Raw genomic sequence first — 23,317 nt, forward strand, 5'->3', positions numbered from 1 at the left:
CACATATAAATATACCTGGTTATATGTACATAGGTGTTTTATAATATATAAATGTATTTATAAGTGCAGGCTCCATATTACCCCTTTGTTCATGACTAAGTCCATATTAATTATCAGTTACTAAATTGACGTTAATTATCCTATTTTTTCTTTCTTCTAGAGCCATTATTAAAAGCAAAAATGGATTCATTCATTTTTAACTATTTAATTAGGAGATCGGTTTAGGTATATCAAAGATAGTTAACATCTAATTTAATTCAGTTAATCATAAGTTCAACCATTAGCAAACAGAAATTTTCTGTGATTCCTCAGCATGTCTTGCCTTTTAATGAGATTCATGGTTAATCTTTGAAGCAAATAATGTTCTTTGAAGCAAGATTCTTAACTCTTTAAAAAATATTATTTGATTGTATTGTTCAGTATTTAAAAAGTGAATATTCAGTATATAAATATTCCAAACAAAAAAGTAAGATCTGGTTATATCTGGTCAGGATTCAAACCAATGCTTTCTTTTATATTTATGGATTTTTTTCTTTTAATATCATTCTTTCTATTACATTAACAGACAGCGATTTATAATAATTAAAGAGCTGTAGAGTGTGGTGGAAAGAACAAAAGCTTTGAAACCAAATGAACTCAAATCCAGCTGTACCACAAAACAATTTACTCAAATTGTTATGGCCCTTGATACTTCATCTGTGAAATGGAGATACTGTTACGTGCCTCAGAATTTTCAAGAGGAGTAAATGATGTATTTGCAAAGTATATGCTACAGTGTATGACACAAGTTGGAAATCAACAAAAACTGGAATCTTCCTATCACTCCAGATCTGCTTAAATTTATTTGCTTTTGTAATCAGAGTATGCTTAAAATTGTTCCAATAAAAGTGCCTTGACATCAGAACAAACACATTAAGAGAGCAGTACCATGTTTCATTTCCTCTTTTAAAACAGAAAGACTCCTTATTCAGAAAAGCACATGTAAAATGAACAGTTTTTAACATAATTTTTCTTAGAAATAAAACTTGTAAAGTTGCAGTGCTTACAATGCACTGTTGGAATATTTAAAACTGTCTCTTCTAGATGTTTCAGATATGGTATTAAATTGAAATAAAGGTGTTTTAGAGTTGTTTCTGAAGTCCAATTTCTAACAGGTTGTCTTTCAACGAAGTTTTTACTTTAATTGTTTTCCCCAGGTAGGCTGCCTGTGTTTTAAAATGACTTCAAAATTTGATACTTTTAAAAGAACACAGTCTATAAACTGGAAGATGCTTATCTGTTTGTACATTATATTAAAATTAAAAGACGAATCCTGAAATTTACTTAAATTAAATTATATGCAAATAATTAAACACTACACCCATTTCCTTATCTTAGGTAATAACCTTTCTTTTCTGAGTTATACCTTTCAGCTTATTAGTCACCATCATTTAGAGTTATTTTTCTACCTGATATAGTAGAATGAGAAAATAACCAAAGAGGTATTTTTCAATGTGCTTCCTGAGTAATTTCCCTAAAATTAGGAAATGTAATTTGTAAGTTTGGTTTTGTTTCCCATCTACATGGTATCATTAGAAATGTCATCACAGTTCCTATATAAACAGCAGCTATTTACATGCCCAGTAGCTGTTTACATTTTTTTTCTTTTTAATCATTGCCTTCTTGACCACACAAGGAGTAAATAACTGAATGCAGCATCAATAAAAGTAAACCAACAGACTTTTAGGAAAATATGCACTGCTATGTTCAGTGGTTAAGATAAATGGTTAGAATTCTCTCCCTTTAACAGATGAAGGCACTGTAGCTCAGAGAAGTTTAACTTCTGCTTCAAGGTCACACAGCATGAAAGGGTAAAGCCAGGATTTGAATAAAATGAGTCTAACTTTCAAATTTATGTTTATTTCAGTATTTAATCATGCAGTGCACAACTATACTCAATATTAAGAATAACATAGAACTCTTTCAGAAATTGAAGTACATATTAAATCTTTTAATTGAGGATTTAAAATAATTAATTTTAGAAAAAATAAAGTCAGAAAATAAAATTTCAATTAGAGTTTCACTTCATCAAATGTTTACCCTGTGCACTATAAGAAGTTAGATTAACTAACATAATGCATTTACTTAGGCCATTATTTTTTCAAATAGTATTTGAGGTAGAAGGTAGAGACAAGCTAACAAGTAAATGTACAATGTGAATTATTTAATTTTAGACATATATAGCAAACACCTTTCTCCTGGAAAATTGCCTTTGCTTAATGTTAATACTGCTCAAAGCAACACCTCCCTAACCTCCACTATCCAGTATCTAAAACTACCAATTTCTTTTTCCTTAGCAAACATGTTTTCTCTAAATGTATATTCTCTTGGTTGCCAAGCAACCAAAATTCTTCATTTAAGTATAAACACACTGACACACAGGCAGAAAAGTGCCTAGAAGAAAATACAATAATAGACACCTCTATCAGCTATGGCCATCTGTGCTCAGTTTGACCCAAAGTTTTGGCAAGCTTGTGGTCCCTCCTATCCCAAAGCATCTTGTCCTATAAAGAAAATTTTTACTCCCACTTCCTTCATTTTCCAGCAAGTCTGGGGTCAAGTGTGTTCTAAATCTGCCAGGCTGTGGACGTGAAATACTAAGGATTCATTAGTTACTTGTAATTAATTACAACCTCAATGGATAAGTAAATAACTTTCCCTATTTTATTATGCAAAGTAATAAAATATTAAGCTGTAGTTGCAACACAGGCAGTTCTGTCCCATTTAGTCATATACATGAATTAGTACTTTAATCTTTTTAGTGGATAATTGAAGTTACCGTCTTAAAAACAGAGACTGAGTCAACTTTTTGTATCAATTAAAGGACTGCCATACAGCTACCGGTGAGGAAAAAATGCTACAATAAAGCAATATAATTAATTCAAGCTGAATTTAGTAACTCAATTATGTTTCTAAGAAATGGCCACAATCTAAGACACAAGTTGCTAGATGTGGGCCAACTATTTTAACCAATTGCTTTAAATGAACTTTTAAAAAAATACAAGTAAAGCTAAAATCTTACCAAAGGATTAAGCTATAATCTTACCGAAACCCCTATCATCTGGTTACCCCTGTGATGTGCTGCAGATACGCTAATGTGAAAACCTCAGTAGGAATGTTCATCATGTGATTATAAAATATTAATCCACTACGTGAAATAAAGTCAAACAAGAGCACTCTACCAACGGGGGAATCTCTTTTGATCCATAAATAAATTATTTGTTAGAATGGCAGTTTTACAATTTGTCATAAGTGCATTCTAAAAGACATCACAATTAATCTCCAAAACATACAAGCAACTCATGCAGCTCAATATCATAAAAACAAACAACCCAATCCAAAAATGAGCAGAAGACCTAAATAGACATTTCTCCAAAGAAGATATACAGTTTGCCAACAAACACATGAAAGGATGCTCAACATCATTAACCATTAGAGAAATGCAAATCAAAACTACAATGAGATATCATCTCACACCGGTCAGAATGGCCATCATCAAAGAATCTACAAACAATAAATGCTGGACAGGGTGTGGAGAAAAGGGAACCCTCTTGCACTGTTGGTGGGAATGTAAATTGATACAGCCACCATGGAGAACAGTATGGAAGTTTCTTTAAAAATGAAAAATAGAACTACCATACAACCCAGCAATCCCACTACTGGGCATATACCCTGAGAAAACCATAATTCAAAAAGAGTCATGTACCACAATGTTCATTGCAGCACTATTTACAATAGCCAGGACATGGAAGCAACCTAAGTGTCCACCAACAGATGAATGGACAAAGAAGATGTGGCACATATATACAATGGAATATTACTCAGCCATAAAAAGGAACGAAACTGAGTTATTTGTAGTGAGGTGGATGGACCTAGAGACTGTCATACAGAGTGAAGTAAGTCAGAAAGAGAAAAACAAATACCATATGCTAACACATATATATGGAATCTAAAACAGAAAAAGAAAAAAAAAAGGTCAGAAGAACCTAGGGGCAAGACGGGAATAAAGATGCAGACCTACTAGAGAATGGACTTGAGGATATGGGGAGGGGAATGGTAAGCTGGGACAAAGTGAGAGAGTGGCATGGACACATATACACTACCAAAGGTAAAATAGATAGCTAGTGGGAAGCAGCCACATAGCACAGGGAGATCAGCTCGGTGCTTTGTGACCACCTAGAGGGGTGAGATAGGGAGGGTGGGAGGGAGGGAGAAGAAAGAGGGAAGAGATATGGGGACATATGTATATGTATAACTGATGCACTTTGTTATAAAGCAGAAACTAACACACCACTGTAAAGCAATTATACTCCAATAAAGATGTTTAAAAAAGAAAAAGAGAACCGGGGGAGGAAAAATAAATAAATAAATCAAAGACATCACAATAATAGGAGACATTGAAAATCTGTCATTGTACTAGTAAAAGTACCATTGAGAAAATCATCACTTAAAAATAGATCTCTTTTGATCATCTGTGACATAAATTCCTCTTAGGTCCTTAAGGTTTAGAAAATCTATATTTCTTTTGTTAACTGTCTTATGTATGTGCTTGTTTAGTCTACGACACCATGACTTATCTACCTGATCTTATTTCTCTGTCTGATTTGGCATTTAGAAAATTAAACTTAGTGGACTACCTAAGTCATACATTTCTGTATGCTAATCTTACATATTCCAGGATTACTTTTTAGTTACACTTATTTTTACTTCCTATAGTTTAACAATTTTATCTTCCTTTCATTGTATATATACTTTTGTAACCTGCTTCAAACCCATTGTAGCATGAAGTGGCTTCATATATATATGTACACACGCACATATATATAGAGAGAAAGAAAGAGAGAGAGAGAGAGAAAGAAAGAAACAGAGAGTAAATATCTTGACTAAAAAACAAAGTTACATACTATAGAACACTATGTCAAGCAGAAGGGAAGCACATCTTCTTTGGGTATTTGCTTTTTTTGAACAATTTCAGAAAGTAATAAAACATTTTTCTTTTCAGGGAAATATTTTAATTATGAATTAGAAAATTCTCACTTAAGAAGTTACCAGCATTTATATGCTTTGTAAAAAAACAAAGTAGTTTTGAAGAAAAGATAGTTTTACCTATATTTGATGGGACCAGCCAATTTGACTTAATTAATAGAATTGCATTAAGTAATTGACAAAAATTTTTTTTTCAAATTAGGTTCTCAGATAAACACACATGATTTCATGGTAGTCAATATCTGACAACTGAGAGATGAACATTTCTTATCTAAATGAGAGAGAAGGCTTTAAAATGAAACAGACACTGAATAATCTATTTTAATTTGCTTGTTTCATAAGCAACTAAGCCTCTCAAAGTTTCTGGATTAGTAAATTAATTCCCTTAAGAGACTATAACTATTATTGAATTATGTCAACAATAATAAAACGATGGATAGGTAAATAGCATCAATTTAACCACAGACGGGCAGTGTGGTTTAGTGCCAAGCATGTGGACCAAAGTCAGAAAAAACCTAAATGTTACTCTAGATTTGTGATCACATGCAAATCATGAAATTCTCTGTGCCTTTTCCTTAAAATGAAGCAAAAAACACCTGATATGCCTCTGTACAGACTTGTTAGGGAAATTAAAAAAAAAAAAAGGAGGAATAGAGTTCTAAAACACTTTGGAAATAGAAAGCGTTTTTTAAAATGTTAATAGTTCTGTGCATATCTGCATTTTGGAGAAAAAGGAAGGAAACTAACAAACTGTAGTGAGCACCTTGTTTTTCCACCCTCATAAGAAGCCATGAAACAGGTAATCATTTCCATTTTACAGATGAGAAAAATGAAATTCAGAGAGTAACCATGAAAAAGTTTGAATCATGCTTCTTCCAAATCAAAAGCATGCACTATTTCACATAAACTTCAGTCAGAATGAAATGTTAATCAATATTTGATTTGCTGCATTTTATTAATCAAGTTTACTAATACTGTTGATGTTAAATATTGAGCAACGGTGTAAATTTGAGAAAGAAATGACAGTACTTAAACGTATCTATGTCCAAAGTAGAATATTGTTATCCTGCTTTTTTGCAGAAAGAAAAACATGGTTTACAGTAAGTTAAGATTTGCTCTCTAAAGCAAAATTTGATAAATTCTAAGGAAATGAGAAGACATGGTAATAGAGTAGCATACATTGTTATATATACTCTAAAATGTTCTACTTTACCAAAATGTCTATAAAATAAGCATTAGTGATCTCACTGTACTTTAGACAGTACAGATTTCTGGATATTGAGTTACAGGCTCTTAGCCAGTCAATTCACGCAGCCACGGTCATTCTACCCAGGAAAATCAGTCCTGGCCAATTAGCTAGCTTCACTGATTTCAGAAGAAGCTCCATGGCTTGGCTTGAGACATGAAAAATGACTCCTTTCCTTCAGCACGCATCACTGACTGAGCTTCTGGCCTTTAAGCAGCATATTTGCAGCATGTTCAACAGTAATTCCTTACTTTATCAAAGATTTACTGAGCATCTGCATTGATCCAGCCCTATTGAAGGTGATGGGAATACAGCAATAATAAACAGATGAAAACCTTTCCCCGGTGGAACATATATTTTAGAGGGAAGACATACCATAAACAAAATAAAGAAGTAACATATGTGTTATGTTGGGTGATGATAAGGACTAAGAAGAAACGAAAAGAAGAAAAGAGAAGAAGGAAGGTTGAGGGAATGAGAACTTTGCAAGGTGACTTTGAGAAAAGATGTGAGAGAAGCACAAAACCAGCAGTCCAGGCTGAGAGCCCAGGCAGCCCAAGGCGGTGAGGCAGGAGCTCCCGAGGCTGGGCCACAGCCCACAGCGAAGCGGCTGAGCAAGCTTAGGGAGGGACAGCCAAGAAGAAGAGAAGTCAGGAAATGACTGACTGATGAGAGCAGGCCACAAAGGGCCTTGGGGCTCACTGTAGGGATCTGGCTTTTACTACGAGTGAAATGGAAAGCTGTGGGTTTTGAGCAAAGGAGTGAAATGATCTGACCTACATTTTAAAGGATCATTCCACCTGCTAGGCTAAATCACAGAGATGAAGGACAGAAGCAGGGAAATCAACTCATCCATTCATTAGTTATTTATTCATTTATTCATTCATTCATCCAACAAAAATTTACTTTGTGCCTACTATGTTCCAACTAATGTTCTAGACTCTTGAGGTACATCAGTGAACAGAGCAGAGAAATACACCTGCCCTTGTGGAACAGATAAAATATAATCAAAATTACAGATCAGCAAATTATATCACACATGCACTTATACCTGTATAGTGTATATATATTATTCAAAGTAATGAGATTGGTTGGGCTCGTCACCTCAGTGGAATAGAGTAGATTAGAAAGAGAAGAATTGCAAGAATTGATTCCAGGGGCATCCCAGTGTTTAGCATTTCGGGAGATGAGAAGAAGCTCGTGAAGGAGGCTGATCAATTCTACGGGGGAGGAATATGAAACACTGTAATAGAGAAATGGAGATCAGGCAGGATGAAGGGGTGGGGAGCTACAGTAATAAGTCAGTAAAGGAAGGTTAGTTCTCACTTAGAATGTGAGATATGAGCAAATACTTGGAAGCGTGGGAGGAAATTATCCAAGTAGGTGCTCTGGAGGAAAGAGCATTCTACGCAGAGTGAGGATCCAGGAGCAAGAGCTTTGAGGCAGGTGTATTCCTAGCAAGTTTTGGGACTAGCAAGAAGCTAGTATGAGTAAAGAAGATGAACAAGGAAAGACAAGAGTGGGAAAGAATGATGGAAATCAGTAAGAAGATGTCTGTCTTCAATATATCAAGAGCTCAGATTTGGAAATGTTAATTTAAAATATCTATTAAGAAACTAATCAAATGTAATGAGTAAGTGGTTGGTTATATGAATATGGAATTCAGGAGAGATATACAGGGTGGAGACAAAATTTTGGACTCATATGTTCATATGTTATTTAAAATCATGAGTTTGATTGAGATCTTCAAGGGAATAAGTGTAGATTAAAAAGGAAGAGGTTTTCAAGAACTGATTCTAGGGATATTCCAACAGTTAAAATTTGAGGGCATGGAGAGAAGCTGGTGAAGGAGGCTGAAAAGGAGCTGGTCCAAGAAACAGAATAAAAATCCTGAGAGTTTGATTACTTAGAAGTATATATACAATGGGCACTGAGACCTGCCCAATGGATGTAAACATGTGGCTATCATGGTGGCTTTGGTAAGAGCAATTTTACTAGAGTGGCAGAAGCCAAACCTGATGGGGGTAGATTTAAGAGATAATGAGAAGAAAGAAGACAGGAAAGGCAACTCTTTCAAAAATTTTGCTGAAAAGGGAAGAAAGTAAATGAGCCAGTAACTGGAAGAATGGAAATATATTCTCACGGCACATCGCAAAATAAAATGAAGAACTGACATTATAGGTCCATTTATTGAAGCCTAACCTAAATAAAGATTAATAGGGACCTAAAGTAATCCTACTATTGGGTCATTAACTAAACTTCACTTTACCCTATATTTCTTCAGTCACCAGTATGAAGAAATATAAAAATATGAAAACAACTTTTTACACAGTAAAACTTGTATGCCTATGAGAGTATAGAAAGTATCAACCTTTCTTATAACATGTTGTGTTGGGATTAAACATACATACTCAAGTCAGACTGCTGGGTTCAAATTCCATTCCACCATAAACCAGCTCCATAAACTTGACCTCCATTAGCCTTGGTATCCTCATTTGTCAAATGGTGAGATGTCATGGATTATGGTGAAGGCAAGACAATGCCCCGTGCTCACCAGTGTCTGACATAATGTAAACACTTTATATATGTTAGAATCTATACATGATAAAACATTTCAGAAAAATGTCAATAATCTGAAACAAATAATCCATAACAATGCCATTGGCTCCCAGTTGCCAGTTGTCAAACAGGGTTTATAAATGTCTCTCAACATTTCCTCAATACCTTAAAACTTGGTTTTTATTCCCTAATTGTTTCCTAAATATGCATACATGTCTGGAAACTGCATCCCTAGAGTCAATTCTTGACTGCCACATGTAAATTATCTTCCAGTTAGATTCTGTCATCTTCATGACTTTATTGTCCCATTCTGTCTCAGAATTTTAACACCAGGGAAAATCCAGTAATCTTTGTACAATGGTTGCATACATGTTAGTACATGGTACTATATATATATATATTACATGTATATATTTTATAAATGATATTTGTCTAACAGAAGTTTTAAAATTTTGCACTTCTCTGCCTTCTTCATACTCTCTCCTCCTTATTTATTGTACTACTAAAATTGGCTGCTGTTGTCACAGACTACTTAAAGCCTGAAAGCATTAGAATATATTTACCATATTCCATATCTAGGAGGCTTTAAGAAACCCTTTAATTCATTTTGGCCATGCCACTTGCCAGTTACTCTTCTTCAATTTCCACTCCCAAGCTCCTTATTCTGAATACTACCTAATTTCATGGATATTCATCAAGAGCTGAACCTTAGACATATTAATTCTTGGAAGAGAGGACATACCTCAGGGCCTGTGGAATCCTTTACAGTCACTAACTCAACAGTCCCTCACAGCTAATGAGGTTCTTTGGCAGTTTTTCATTGTAATGATGGCAAAGTGCAAGCTGCAGACAGTGCAATGAAAAATTGATTCCACAAAATATGAAGTATATAAATATCTTTTCAAAACTATTCCTAGAGTAGTTGCCTCAAAATCTAATGGAACAATAAAGGATTAAAATAATTTGGGTTTTAATAAAGGCAAAGAGAGAAATAAACAATAACTCTGTCAGAAAATAAACTATGTGTATGGAAATATATCAACAAAAGAGAGAGATCAAATCAAGCATCCTGAAGCCATATATGAAATATGCAACATGAGCTTAATTGTCCATCAATATTCCTGTCTGTTATACACATTTATATATGTCTTGAAAACTTATAGAGGCCTTTAAGTCACAGTTTAATAAATTTAATAAACACATACCAACAGGGAAAAAATAGAATCAGAAAATAATCATAGATTGTTTAAAAAAAAAAACAATGTGGAAGTCAAAAGTCAAGGAAGTAAGAAAATGTTTTCTCCCTTTGAATATAATCTTCACACTCCACCCACACAATTTCATCATTATTCCTTAGGAGAGTAAGACTTATCATCTGAAAATCCAAAAATGGATTCTCCACCTATTCTCCACAAATAAAGTACAGCAACTGTTTCCAACCTGTACAGTACTGTAAATTAGGAGAGTCACTGCATATACGTGTGCGCTTCCTTTGTCTCCAGTGCCCCTCTCTCATATTCTCACCCTTCTTCCCTGCTCCAAAAACACCTCCACAGGTCCTCAACTTGGAATCCTTGCTGCTACCAGTAACTGACCCATAGGAATGTACAGCATCTGCTGATGGCCTTGATTGAGGCAGCAAAATCATGCTTCTCTTGGTTCAGACAATACACAATACTACTTTTCAAAGAGTTTTTAACACCAATAAGGGTGTGAAAACAAGATTATCAAAAGCATACATCTATACTTTTATCTATGGAGTAAAAAAGCCCCTCTCTTAACAAAGACCACAGATTACCCTGTCTTTATAGGACAGTAGCTATGAACACAAATAACGGATTATGCAAGTCTGGATGTGATTTTTCTTTCTATCAATCTGAACCTAAGCAAATCATTTAACTTTTCTGAGACTGTTTCCACAACTAAGAAGTGGGAGTGATATGACTAACGTTGTTGTGAGGCTCAAATGATAAAAATCCCTAAAGAAACACTTAGCACTCAGGTCAATGACTGAACATAGTGATATGCAATAAATTTTATAATAATTATTATTATTATCATTATTATTAAATATTCAGTTCTGTTGCTTATATTTTGCCTGTGAGGAATGACACACAAGATATACATACATTTAATATAAGGTGCACTAACTCTTCTTCTAAACCCTTTGGAAGAAAATCATTTCTAAACTTGATATTCAGTATTGATATTACAAACGTCTCCATCATTTCTCCTGGAACTCTTGATGGTTTCACTGTAAAAATAAATTTATTTATTATCAATTGCTAAAACTCATTTCTAATCTAAACGCAATCATAATTTGTTCACTTAACATTCTAAACACACTTTTAATAGAATATTTCTAGTTGCTTTTTTTGTTGTTTTTTTTACTGAGTTGCAAAAATCTCAGTGCCTAGACCAATGGTTCTCCCACTGTGGAACATGGGGCCCTAGGCATACCAGAGACCCATTAAAGATGCCTGGGAAATTAAAAAAACTGTGGTCATAATTATACAAAACATTGTTTGCCTTTTCACTATGTTGACATTTACACTAGAGGTGCAAAAGCAAAGGGCAGGTAAAACTGCTGGTGCCTTAGCACAAAGCAAAGCAGTAGTTCCAAAGTATTCAGCCCTAATTGTATTCTTCACTTACTAGGCACAGTAGAAATGAAATGCCAGTTTCACTTAAAAACTGAAGAACTCCCCTTGAAGAAACAGTAAAATAATTAATATTATTAAATCTAGACCATTAGATCCTGATGTCTTTTCAATATTTGGGTGAAAAATAGTGAAACGTGCACAAAGAACCATTAATCTGTACCACTGTAAGTAGCCTCAAAGAAAAGCATGTGTGTGATGGATTGAGTTGAAGGCTGAACTAGGTGCTTTATTTACAGAATACAATTTTTACTTGAAAGAACAACTGACAGAGAAACTACACTTTTTTTAGATTTGGTATGTGACAGACCTTTTTTGTTTGTTTGAAAATGAACAAAGGAAGCCTAATACATCAGGACAACAACTAACTAATTACTAATGATAAAATTTGAGCTTACAAGTGAAAATTCAAATTTGGAAAACTTCAAACCATCACCATGAGGTTGTGAGTCAATATATTTAACGACTCTTTTGATAAGATCCTTATCAGTTATAACCAGTATTTTCCAAATGATCAATGCCTGATATTTCTAAGTCACACATAGGTAAAATTTCCATTCAGAATGCAAGATAGATCAGTATTTTCATTCAACAAAGTATGAAAAGTTCAATGGTAAGGTTTCAGATTCCTAATTGCAAGTAAGTTTTAAGAAACAGCCAGTTGTGGAATTCCGGTGTAGTATCAAAAGAAAATCATCAATTATCTGAAAAGGATATCAAAATATCTTTCCCTTATCCAGCTTTGTCTATCTGAGTGAGAACGGATTATCTTCATGTACTTTAACCAAAAGAACATATTGCAGTAGATGGAATAAGAAGATTTGAGAATCCAGCTGTCTTCTCTTAGGCCAGATATTAAAGGGATTTATTAAAATGTAAAATAATGTCTCTCTTTTCATTATTTTTTAAGTTTGGCAAAATTAAGTTCTTTTAATAAAATAAAATAAAAATATGTTATATGGTTAATGTGATTTTAAAGAAATTAATAAACATTTTAAATTTTTCTCAGTTTTAATGTTCAAAATATAAATATTAATAGATAAGACACACCCAAGCAAAAGCTCTTGGGGTCTTGTGACCGACAAATTTGAGAACTGCAACCTAGAAGCATATACAGTATTTCTCTCCATTTAAACCCTAAGTTCCATGTGAGACCACCCACCTAAATTCCTCTTTCCTCTTTGAGTCTTCTGACAATTCTCAGTTCATTTGTAGAACAGACATAATTAGTATGTCTTTATGTCCTTAGTTCAGATAATGATCAAGATCAAATTTACTAACCTCCTTTATTCCCCCGGCTTCTCTCTGCTGATTATTCCTGAAGGACAAGAATGCACACACCAGTCTTAGCTCTTCTACCATTTCATTCAGCAAACATGTACTGAGCACCTACTATACACCAGGCTCTAGGAGATATTATTATCAAGGAGATATAATACTAGGAGATAATAAAGACCAATGAGGTGGGATAGGGAGGGTTGGAGGGAGGTTCAAGAGGGAGGGGATATGGGGATATATGTATACACATAGCTGACTCACTTTGTTGTACAGCAGGAACTAACACAACATTGTAAAGCAATTATATTCCAATAAAGATGTAAAAAATAAAAATAAAAGAAATAAAGACCAATGAGACAAAGCCTTTGACCTTCAAGAAGTCCAGTCCCTAAGTTGCATGTTCCCATAAAACACATATTAAAAGAGAAATGCTTATGGATGTGCTACATCTCCAATTTTTTTGTTGAACCTAAAGAAGTGGTACAAAGTGTATATGAGCTATTCTAACATAATCAAGACTCTTCTTAGAATACAAAGATATAAAATAAAAGGATAATAAACCTTGTGTCTGCAACACAAAAGCCATCCTTCAAAGACACTCTCATCCATGCCAAAGTTTTAGTTATGACAGGTAGGGGCAGTGAAGGTGTACAACTGGACAGAGCTCTGGAATGAGAAGTATCAGAGCCAAGTCCCCAGCACTGCCCCCTTCCCCCACACACACAAGTGTCAGAGCTTGAAAAAGAATGCAGATTAAATCATTTCTCTTTTACCCACTGACCCTCTGTTTGTCCACGGAATGTGATCAGCCATGACTCTAGCCAGAAACCTGAGTAAGCAACCCAGACTCCTATCAGTGTACATGAATAAATTGTTAAAAAATGCATTGGAGCAAAGTTTACACTTAGAAACAAACAATTGAAATATCACCTCTGACAACCAGAGGTAATTTACAGCTTCTTTTTGCAGAATCACGGTAAATTAACTGTTTGAGCAGAAGGAAAAAAACTTTATTGTATACACTTGAAAGATACAACCAATAATAATATGAAATTCTAGCTCCCAACTACTGCTTTCAATATTCTTTGGAGAAACACATTTGCTTTTAATTTTAGGAGTGGTTGGAGCTTGGGAACTCAAACTTGGTTTACAATTTCAGCACTTCAGTTCACAGAAGGTACCCTGACAAACAATTTTTTTCTCATAAAAAAATCATCATGATGAATTCTCTCCAGATTTTTAAATAGGCTACAGTAAATATAAATAACTTTTCATATCGGTGCAATTTGAGGTTAAAAAAAGTAACAGACATATAATCCCCTATTACTAACAAAATGGTTTATAATCATTAATTTTTAGTCCTCGTGCCTAATGCAGAAACAGCACTATTTAATAAATTTAAGCTAAGCTAATCTTTGCATATCTCATGGATAAATAATAAGACTAAATAAATCTTCTAATGAAAACAATGGACATTTATTCTCACTGCAGAGCAAATGTAATGCATTGAACCAAACAACCAATAACATAATTTGTTTTACAGTTTAACAAATTTAAAGTCTAGAATGACTTAATTGCCTGTCTTTAATAGCTGCTTAAATCTCTTCATCTAAGAAATAATTCCAGAGAAGGAAGGTAGAGCCAGGGAGTGGGTTTAAGGGAGGAATAACCCCAAATCAAAATAAAATTACATGTAAATCATAGCCTGAGTTAAACCAAATAGCTCAATAAGTAAGACCTATGTTAAGATCTTTAAAAAACTAAGTAGGTAAAAGAGGACATATGGGTTAAAAGTTTCTTCAGGTCTATGTGTATAAGATAAAACTGAATTCCACTTAAAATTTTATCTCTAAGAATTATATCTCTATTAAGAATTACATCTCTAATTATATCTCTAATATCCTCTAGGCCATGAATATACTGTTCCATCCATAGAATAGACATAGCTAGCTAACATGAGAAAAAAATCACAGGGGATTCAGAAAGATAATAATAATAAATGAACATTTTTAAATGAAGAAAACCCCTCACCTCTGTAAAAACAAGAAAAAAAAGCAAGAAAACAAACACATGAGCCTCAGTTTCACTAGCATGTTGCGTCTGGGTTACTGCCGAGTATCACAAACCACATTTGATATTTTGTGTTTTTGGCTGAGTGACACCAGAATCTCTTTGAAGGGAGGAGAGAGAACTTAGGAAATGGCAAACGAGCTTTCCAGAGTACAGCTATATCATTTCTAGTTGATTATCAAAACAACATTGGAAGTAGTTCAATCAAAAAGCAAATCAATGAAACACTGAGGTAGTAACAGCCAAAAATACACCCCGGGAAAGGCCAAGCTTGAAATCTTTTGGCTTATGCTTTGAAACACTAGTTTCTTGCTCATCAGCAGACAGAACAACTTGTACCTATACCATGGCATTGAACAACACAGTTTTGTCTCAAGAAACAGCTTCTAATCTCTGATCATTCACAGCACATTACATGCTTTAGTTCAAGAGGGAAGAGAGAGGATTACTCTAAGTCAGAAGATAGTGCCTAAAATGTGAAGGCAGATGAAATCAGGAATCTCCCCAAACTTGGCCCAGCACATTGAAATTAGTCACTGTCTATAAAGAAACTGCCAAGACTGCTGAGGATGTGAAAGTTAATACCGTCCTGATGTAAACTGTCAGTCCACAGCCACTCCCCCTTGAAAGCCATGCTATAATGCTGATTTCTACCAAAGTTCTTCACTTTGGAATACGGATTTCTTAAGTCTGAAATCGCTCATTCTCTGGTAGACTTCCTTACTGTGAGGTGTTTAGTTTAGTGTGGTGACGTAACTTAGATAAATGAATTTTATTTTGTACTTCTGAAACGGCTGAAGAGCTCTCATTAGCCTTACACATATGATGGTGTGAGATGAAATATAAGGTAAAAACTGTTCATTGTTTGGTTTTGATCAGGATTGAAGCTAAATTGCATGTAATTCTTGTTAGTCTGTGTGACAGAACATTTTTATATGCTCCTGTCAGTAAAATGAACAATCAACAGTAAAGGTAAATTACTATAGAAAGTAAATATAAAGAGAACGATCTTCCTAAAAAACACATCAACAAATAATCATAAGGGATGACAAAATCATTACCTCTGCTCTCTGTGTTCTGGGAAAAGCAGTTGATTTTTCTATGGCATAAACATCCACCAGGTAAAGACAGGCTCCTTGTTCGCGGTCCAGAATGGCTGCAGTCTGAATTATGCCAGTTTGTCGTCCAATAGTAAAGAGACGTCCCACAGTTTTTTCTTCACAACGGACTGAAACAATATAATACTCCACGGAGGCTTCAGATCCTCTAGGGCTAGCTGCTTCTATTGATATCACATTGGTGCCAATGGGTTCTCCTTCCTTCAAAATAGTGATATATTTGGGTTGTGTAAAAACAGGTCCATCAAGGCCCTGAAGAATGACGGTCAATTCAGTGGTTGATTTCCTCCTTTCAGGGCCAAGGTCTGTTGCTGAGACTATGAGATTATAGATCAGCTGAGAAGGTACCAGCGCTGAAGCCACTCTCAAGTCTCCACTATAACGATCCACAATGAAGGTGTCTGTGTCCCCATTGATGATCTCATACTCCACCTCTCCATTCGCCCCTTCATCTGGGTCGGCAGCCATAATTGTTGTCAGAACAGAACCAATCACAGCTGAAGGGTCGGCAGCCAGGGCATTTTGTGATATAAACATTGGAACATTGTCATTGAGGTCTGTAACCAAAATGGTCACGTTTTTCAAAGCATACCGTCTAGTTTCAATAGGCACGGCTTGATCATTGGCTTTTACGGTTAACTCAAAGAGATTAGCAAATTCCCGATCTATTTCAGCATTTGTATAGATAGTACCTTTGACTTCATCTATGCCAAAGTGGTTGCCCCTTGGCATCTGTTGGATGATCGTATAGCAGAGTTGCCCATTAATGTCTGCATCAGGGTCATGTGCAGTCACTGAAATGACAGACGTTCCAATGGGAATGTTCTCAACAATAGACTTGAAAATATCCCCAGGAGGGAAGCTAGGAGGATTGTCATTAAAGTCTCTCACATGTATAACCACTGACATTGTAGATGAACGAGGAGGCCTTCCTTGGTCTTTTGCTGTTATATTTAATTTGTACAAAGACTGTGTTTCAAAGTCCAATTTTTTGGCAAGAAAAATACTCCCAGTGTTTGGGCTAATGCTGAAAGTTCCATGATTGTTAGTCCCAGTAATACTGTAATGTAAGTCAGCATTGTCACCTGAATCTGAATCAGTTGCAGTAACAGAGGACACGAGTTCACCAATTCTCATGTTTTCCAAAACATCAACAAATAGTGTTGATTTAGGGAAAGAAGGGGTATTGTCATTTTCATCTAAAATATCAATATTTAAGGTACAAGTCGAATTGAGGGAAACTGCCCCTGAATCCACTGCTTGAATTACAAGGGAATAGGCAGCTGTTGCTTCATAGTCTAATTTGCCAATAAGTGTCACCTGACCAGAGGTACTGTCTATAGCAAACTGTCTTTCTTCATTTCCTTTTATTACAGAATAATGAATAAGTCCATTATTACCTTCATCAACATCTGAGGCAGATACTCTTAAAACTTGTGTCAGGTTGGCTGCTGACTCTGATATTGTCGCTTGGTAAAAGTCTTTTAAAAACTTGGGAGCATTATCGTTTATGTCCTTCATGTAAACATGTACTGTGGCCTGATCCTTGAGAGGCTGAGGGAGCCCCTGATCTGTTGCAGTGACTGTAAAGCTAAACACTGCAGTCCCTCTCCGCCTCATAAGAGACTCCCTGTCAAACTGATGAGTATTTGTAATTTCCCCACTAATTGCATGCAGCTCAAAATCTGGCTGCACCATTTCAAAAGAATACCTTACTTCTCCATTTGGCCCAAAGTCTTTATCTATAGCACTTACTTTGCCCACAAACGACCCAGCTCTCTGTTCTTCCTCAAAGTAAAATGTGTAATTGGTACTGTTAAAAAGAGGTCTGTTATCATTTACATCTTCTAAAATTACAGTAACATTCACAGTAGCACTAAGGGGTTCCACTGCTCTGTCAGAAGCAACAACCAGTAAAACATATCTGTCTTGAAGTTCACGGTCCAGTTCACTTTTTATATACAATTGACCATCTGGGAATATGCCAAAAGCATCCCCTGTATTGCCTTCAGCAATGCTGTATGCAATTTCACCATTTGCTCCTGAATCCTTATCAAAAGCTTGCACTTTAAAGAATCGAGAATTCACAGGTTCTGACTCAGAAAGGGTGACCTCGTAAGAAAGTTGGTCAAACACTGGTGGGTTGTCATTTACATCATGGACATAAACTGTTAAGATGAAACTAGAGGAGAGCTGAGGAACACCCACATCAGATGCCAAGATCTCTATCTGGTAGGAACCAGCGTGAACATCCAGGGGTCCTAGCAGACTAATATTACCATTCCTTTCATTGATAGTAAAGAGGTTCTTGGGGTTTTGCTTCAGGCTATAGAGTACCATGCCATTGACACCTTCATCAGGGTCCACAGCTTTGGCTTGGAAAATGCTGTGACCTGCCTGCCAATTCTCTACCACATTCACACTCTCTACTGCCTGAAGGAAATGGGGAGAGTTGTCATTTAAATCCTTAACTGTTATGTTAACCATAGTGTCTCCAGTCACTGTGCCCCCACTGGCTACTACTTTCAGCTGATAAAAGGATTGCTCTTCTCTGTCAATCACACTTGCTGTGGTAAGCTGCCCAGTGACCTGGTTGATAGCAAACATACCTTTCTGATCCCCAGTAGTAATGAGATAACTGATGTTGGAATTGAGATCCATGGTGGATGCAGACACACTACCCACATGATATCCCAGAGCCACATTCTCAAAGACCACGAAGCTGTAGGCAGCCTGGCTGAATACAGGTGGGTTGTCTTGAGTGTCCAATACAGTGATGGTTACTATTGCCTGGTTTGGAGACTGTAAATTGCCACCATCGGTAGCCACTATTTGCAACTGGTAAGCAGTTTTTTCTTCTCTGTCTAGGGCCATTCTTGTAGAAATAACCCCACTCTGAGCATTGACCTGAAACCGAGACCTGTCCCCAGCTGATATACTATATTTGACAGTTCCATTGAGACCCAGGTCTGGGTCAGTGGCAGACACTGTGGTGATGTAGCTACCTCCAGGCTCATTCTCCTGAATATGAGCAAAGTACTGGACTGGGTAGAACACAGGGCTGTTGTCATTAATATCCAGGAGGCTCACATTGATTCGAGCCATTGATGACTGGGGAGGGGAGCCCAGATCTGTGGCCAGAACCAACAGGGAGTAGAAAGCTTGCTCTTCTCTGTCCAAGGAGGAGATAGTACTCAACCTCCCCGACACAGGATGCAGGCGGAAGGACCTCTGGTCAGTCTCAGACTCTTGGAGGGAGAAACGCACTGTCCCATTGTCACCCAGGTCCCCATCAGTTGCCCCAAGCACCAGTAGTTCAGTCCCTGCTGGGGCATTCTCAACCACAGACACCTCATATCCTTCCAGCTGGGTAAATACTGGCTTTTCATCATTCACATCCAGGAGGGTGACTACAAGCTGGGCATAGGAAACCTTGGGGTGAACCCCCTGGTCCCGAGCACTGATATTCAGTACAATCTGGGAAGCGAGTTCACGGTCCAAGCCCCCAGCAAACCCAGTGGTCACCAGGCCGCTGTGTTCACTGATGTGGAACCAACCTAGTCCATTCCCAGAGACAATGCTGTAACGCAGATTAGCATTGAGACCAGAGTCGCCGTCAGTGGCAGACACTCCACTCACATAGCTTCCTGGGGGCGCCTCCTCGCTCAGGTTCACTCTGTACACTTGTTGGGCAAAGACGGGAGGGTGGTCATTGATGTCATTGACGAAAATCACCAAGCTCGCCACAGAAGAGCGCGCCTGAACCGCTGCGCCAGGGGGCGCCCCGTAGTTATCAGAGACAGAAACTGTTAGGTTGTAAGAAGGGATGCGCTCCCGGTCCAGGGCGCTGGCTACTTTGATGAGGCTCAGGTTCGGCACTTTGCTGCTCTGCACCTCAAAGTGGCGCTGCTCGTTGCCCCCAAGAATCTGCACAGAGATGTTCCCGTTGGCCGCGGGGGAGTCTGCGTCCGTCACGGTGAGCAGAGCCACCACAGTGCCCACCTGAGCATTCTCATCTACCGAGGCGTAGCGTGAGGTGGCAGGGAAGTAGCGGAATTTCACCACAGGGTCGTTGTCGTTGACGTCCAGCAGCTGAATCAGCGCCTCGGCGCGCCCAGTGAGGGAAGGCACGCCTCGGTCCATAGCCTGCACGGTAAGCGAGTACTGGCGCCGGGCCTCGAAGTCCAGGGGCTCCCGCACCGTGATAAGCCCAGTTTCGGGGTCCATTTGGAAGGGGGTCCCCTCGTCCTGCAGCCGGTAGCGGATATCCGCGTTGGTGCCCTCGTCCGCGTCCGCTGCCGCCACCTGGAGGACGCTGGAGCCCACCGCCGCGTCCTCAGGCACCCCCGCCTGGTAGTGGGAACTACCAAAAACTGGGGGGTTGTCGTTAATGTCTTGCACAGTTACGTTTACCTGAAGGTAGCCCCGCCGCTTCGGCTCTCCCTTGTCCTCCACTTCCACCAGTAGCTGGTACTGCGGCGTGACCTCGCGGTCCAGCCCGCCCTTGGACACCAGATGCAGGAACGCGCCCTCGCCACTCGGGTTCAGGGTGATGTCCAGGCGGAAGCGACCCGCCTCGTTGCCCTGGACGATGCGATAGGACCGGTGGTCCACACCATTGGAGCCGATGTCTGAGTCGGTGGCCGTATCTAAGATGACTTGCCGCCCGCTGCTACTGTCCTCCTTGAAAGTGACCACAATCGAGGGTTCAGGGAAGACCGGGGCGTTGTCATTGAGGTCCCGCACCAACACTCGCACTTCGGTGGGGTAGGTGGGTGAGCTGGAAAGAACCACCAGGTTGATCACGTCGCTGGGTAGGCTCTCGCGGTCGATGGTGGCAGTGGTGTACAGGGCCCCGGTGCTACTGTTTATGGCAAACAGGGCGTGGCTTTCGCTGAGTCGGTAGGTGAAGCCTGGGCGCGTCTGGATGGTACCCACCAGCGTGCCGGTAGGTTGCTCCTCCAGCACCTCAAACACCTGGCGCTGCTCGGCCCCGCTGACCCGGGCCGGCCGCGGTAGCAGTGACAGAAGCCAAAAGACGCGAAGGAGCTGAAATAATGATAAAGTGGGCAGCGGGAGCCACGGGCGGCCAGGAGCCCTGTCTGCTGCCAAGTCCATGGTCCTGGCTCCCTGGAACGGTGTGATAAAGAGAAGGAAGAGGTGAGGCAAAAAAGAGTGATAATGACAGGGATCAAGTAGGCACCAGCAAACATGCAGCCGATGTATCTGTCTGGGAGCTCTGCTATTTCAAAGAACCTCCAGTCCAGCAGAAGCAAGTCGCATCAGCAAAAGGCTCCAGGTAGCCATCTGGACGCTTAGCGCGGGAGAGATGCCTTGAGGAAAAGCGGCAGGGCATTCCTCGGGGCACTCCTGTTTGTTGACGAGTCCCCAGAAAAGTTTCTCAAACCTCCTATATTTTCCCCCTTCACTTTGTTCTCGAATCCAGAAAGTCTGAGCGTTTTCGGCTGGGTGGATGTGAGTTGGGAGAGGTTGCCTGTACTTAAGGTATATGAGGAATCATTGCAAACAATTGTCTTCAGAAACTTTGGAACTTACCCAAGGCGAAGAAACTGAAGAGGGAAGGACAAACGTCCGTAGCGGTGTGTGGAAAGAACAACTGCGCACTGGGGAGGGGGTGATGGGGAACCTGGAGATTATCAAATTGCTTTCCCAAAAGCTGGAGACGAGGGATTTCCTCGAGTCCCCTCTCCTCAAGAACGAGGCTGCAACGCCCCTCCAACAGGGCTGCAGAAGTGGCCGCTGAGGCCCAGGCGGCGGCGTCTGAGCGCGGGCAGCTAGCAAACTGCGTTCCAAGCGCTCGCTTTGGCGCTAGGTTCCGGTACCCGGGAGCGCTCAGCTCCGTCCCTTCTCCTCCAGCAGGAGCCGCCGCCGCCCCTGCTGCGGCTTCGAGCCCTTAGTTGGGCACAGGCAAAATCCAGCGCTCCTCAGCATTTTTTTTTTTTTTTTTTTTTTTTTTTTACGTCTGCCGGGACGCCTGCCGACCCATTATTTGTACATCCAAATCGAGCGCAGGTCCCGCTTTCTTCTCGGCCTCGCCGGGGTCGGGCAGGAGCAGCGCGCTGTCCCCGAGTCCCCTCCCCTCACCATGCCAGGGGGCTCCTTCTCCGGCGGCCCCAGTCAGAAGCCCACTCTAGTGCGCCTCGCCCCTGACCTCGTGCCCTTTGCCTTTGCTTTTTTTGTCCCGTGTCAGTTTCACTTTGTAATCCACAAGGCTTTTGGTTTGGGGCGGGGGGTGGTGGGTCCCTCTTTCTCCTTCACCGTTGGCGGTGGAGGCGGGGAAGTCGGCGCTGGGCTCTGGCGGCGCCCGCGGCAGCTCGGGACGGCGGCTGTCAGCGCTCTCCCTCTCGCCTACCCGGGCTGAAGGTCGTACCGCTGTGGAGCTGGAGCTCCGCGAGCCCCTCTCAACCTCCGGCTGCTCCCTCACACTCTCCCCGCCCCTTCCCCGCCGCACGCGCGCGCGCACACACGCGCACACGCGCACACACACACACACACACACCGCGTTGTCGAAACACAAACAGAGGGGGAGGGAAGACCGCGAGCTGGAGCAGGACTCAGAAACTTTGCTCGCCACTCATTGATCCCCGCACTTTAGTTTTCCCGGACTCCCCCTAGCTCCCCGTGCTGTCACCTACTGCCCCTCCCTCGCCCCAGCCCCATTGGGCCGGAGCTAAAGCAGCCCCGCCTGGCACTCCTACCGCGAGCGCTCTCCGACTTCTTCTGCCTCCGACTGGCTTCTCGGGATGCTAATCACTCCAGCCTCTCGGAGGACTGTAGGCTGTGGGGTGTGGGAGCTCGGCGGGTAGGAGGCGCTGAGAAGGGGGTGGGGTGGGGTTTTTTATACCTTTTTTTTTTTTTTTTTTTTCTTTTTGGTTACATCTTGGCCGGCATCTGAGCAGTAACAGCAAAAAGCTGCCGCCGAATAGATGGGGGCGGGGTCAGGTTTGCAGATAAATAACTTTAGTGATGGGTTCTGGGGGAAGACCGTTAGGTTGTTATGCTAGTAATAACTCAGGGGTAAGGGGGGGGTCGAGGGAAATAAAAGAAAGGCAGGGGGTGAAGGTCTATTAGAGCGGGAAGAAGGATTAAGCAAAGCCTGTCTGGGAATGCAGAGCGCAGATTTGCTTTAACCGTTTCCTGCCCCTTCTCTTTCGATGAGAGGGGAGGGAGTAGCTCTACAGTATGATCCGGCAGCATCCAAACCAAATCTTCCCCATTCCTCCTCTGTCTACAGAGCGAGATAATTGCAGTCCAGATCTAACCCTAAGCCTGTCTCCACTTCCAGGTGAGTAGGGGCACCAAGGCCTCGGTACCGACCGCACTTTGGATTTCCTATAGGA

General features: G+C 39.8%; 1 protein-coding gene across 2 annotated transcripts in view; it reads right to left on the reverse strand.

Moving 5' to 3' along the window:
• FAT4 (FAT atypical cadherin 4) overlaps positions 1-22,453 on the reverse strand; it is a 171,154-nt gene extending 148,701 nt beyond the window's left edge. The window contains exons 1-2 of one of the 2 annotated variants that reach the window (XM_082838502.1): positions 21,513-22,453; positions 15,900-21,086 (exon numbers count right to left, since the gene is read on the reverse strand). In XM_082838502.1, the coding sequence (XP_082694628.1) occupies positions 15,900-21,074 (5,175 nt within the window). In that variant the 5' untranslated portion in view covers positions 21,075-21,086; positions 21,513-22,453. Of the gene's footprint in view, positions 1-15,899 lie in introns of both variants that reach the window. The other variant, XM_082838501.1, reaches the window with a different exon arrangement.
• Positions 22,454-23,317: the final 864 nt, after the last annotated feature.

The sequence above is a fragment of the Leucopleurus acutus genome (assembly GCF_964270905.1).
Source record: "Leucopleurus acutus genome assembly, chromosome: 4".
Classification (NCBI taxonomy): domain Eukaryota; kingdom Metazoa; phylum Chordata; class Mammalia; order Artiodactyla; family Delphinidae; genus Leucopleurus; species Leucopleurus acutus.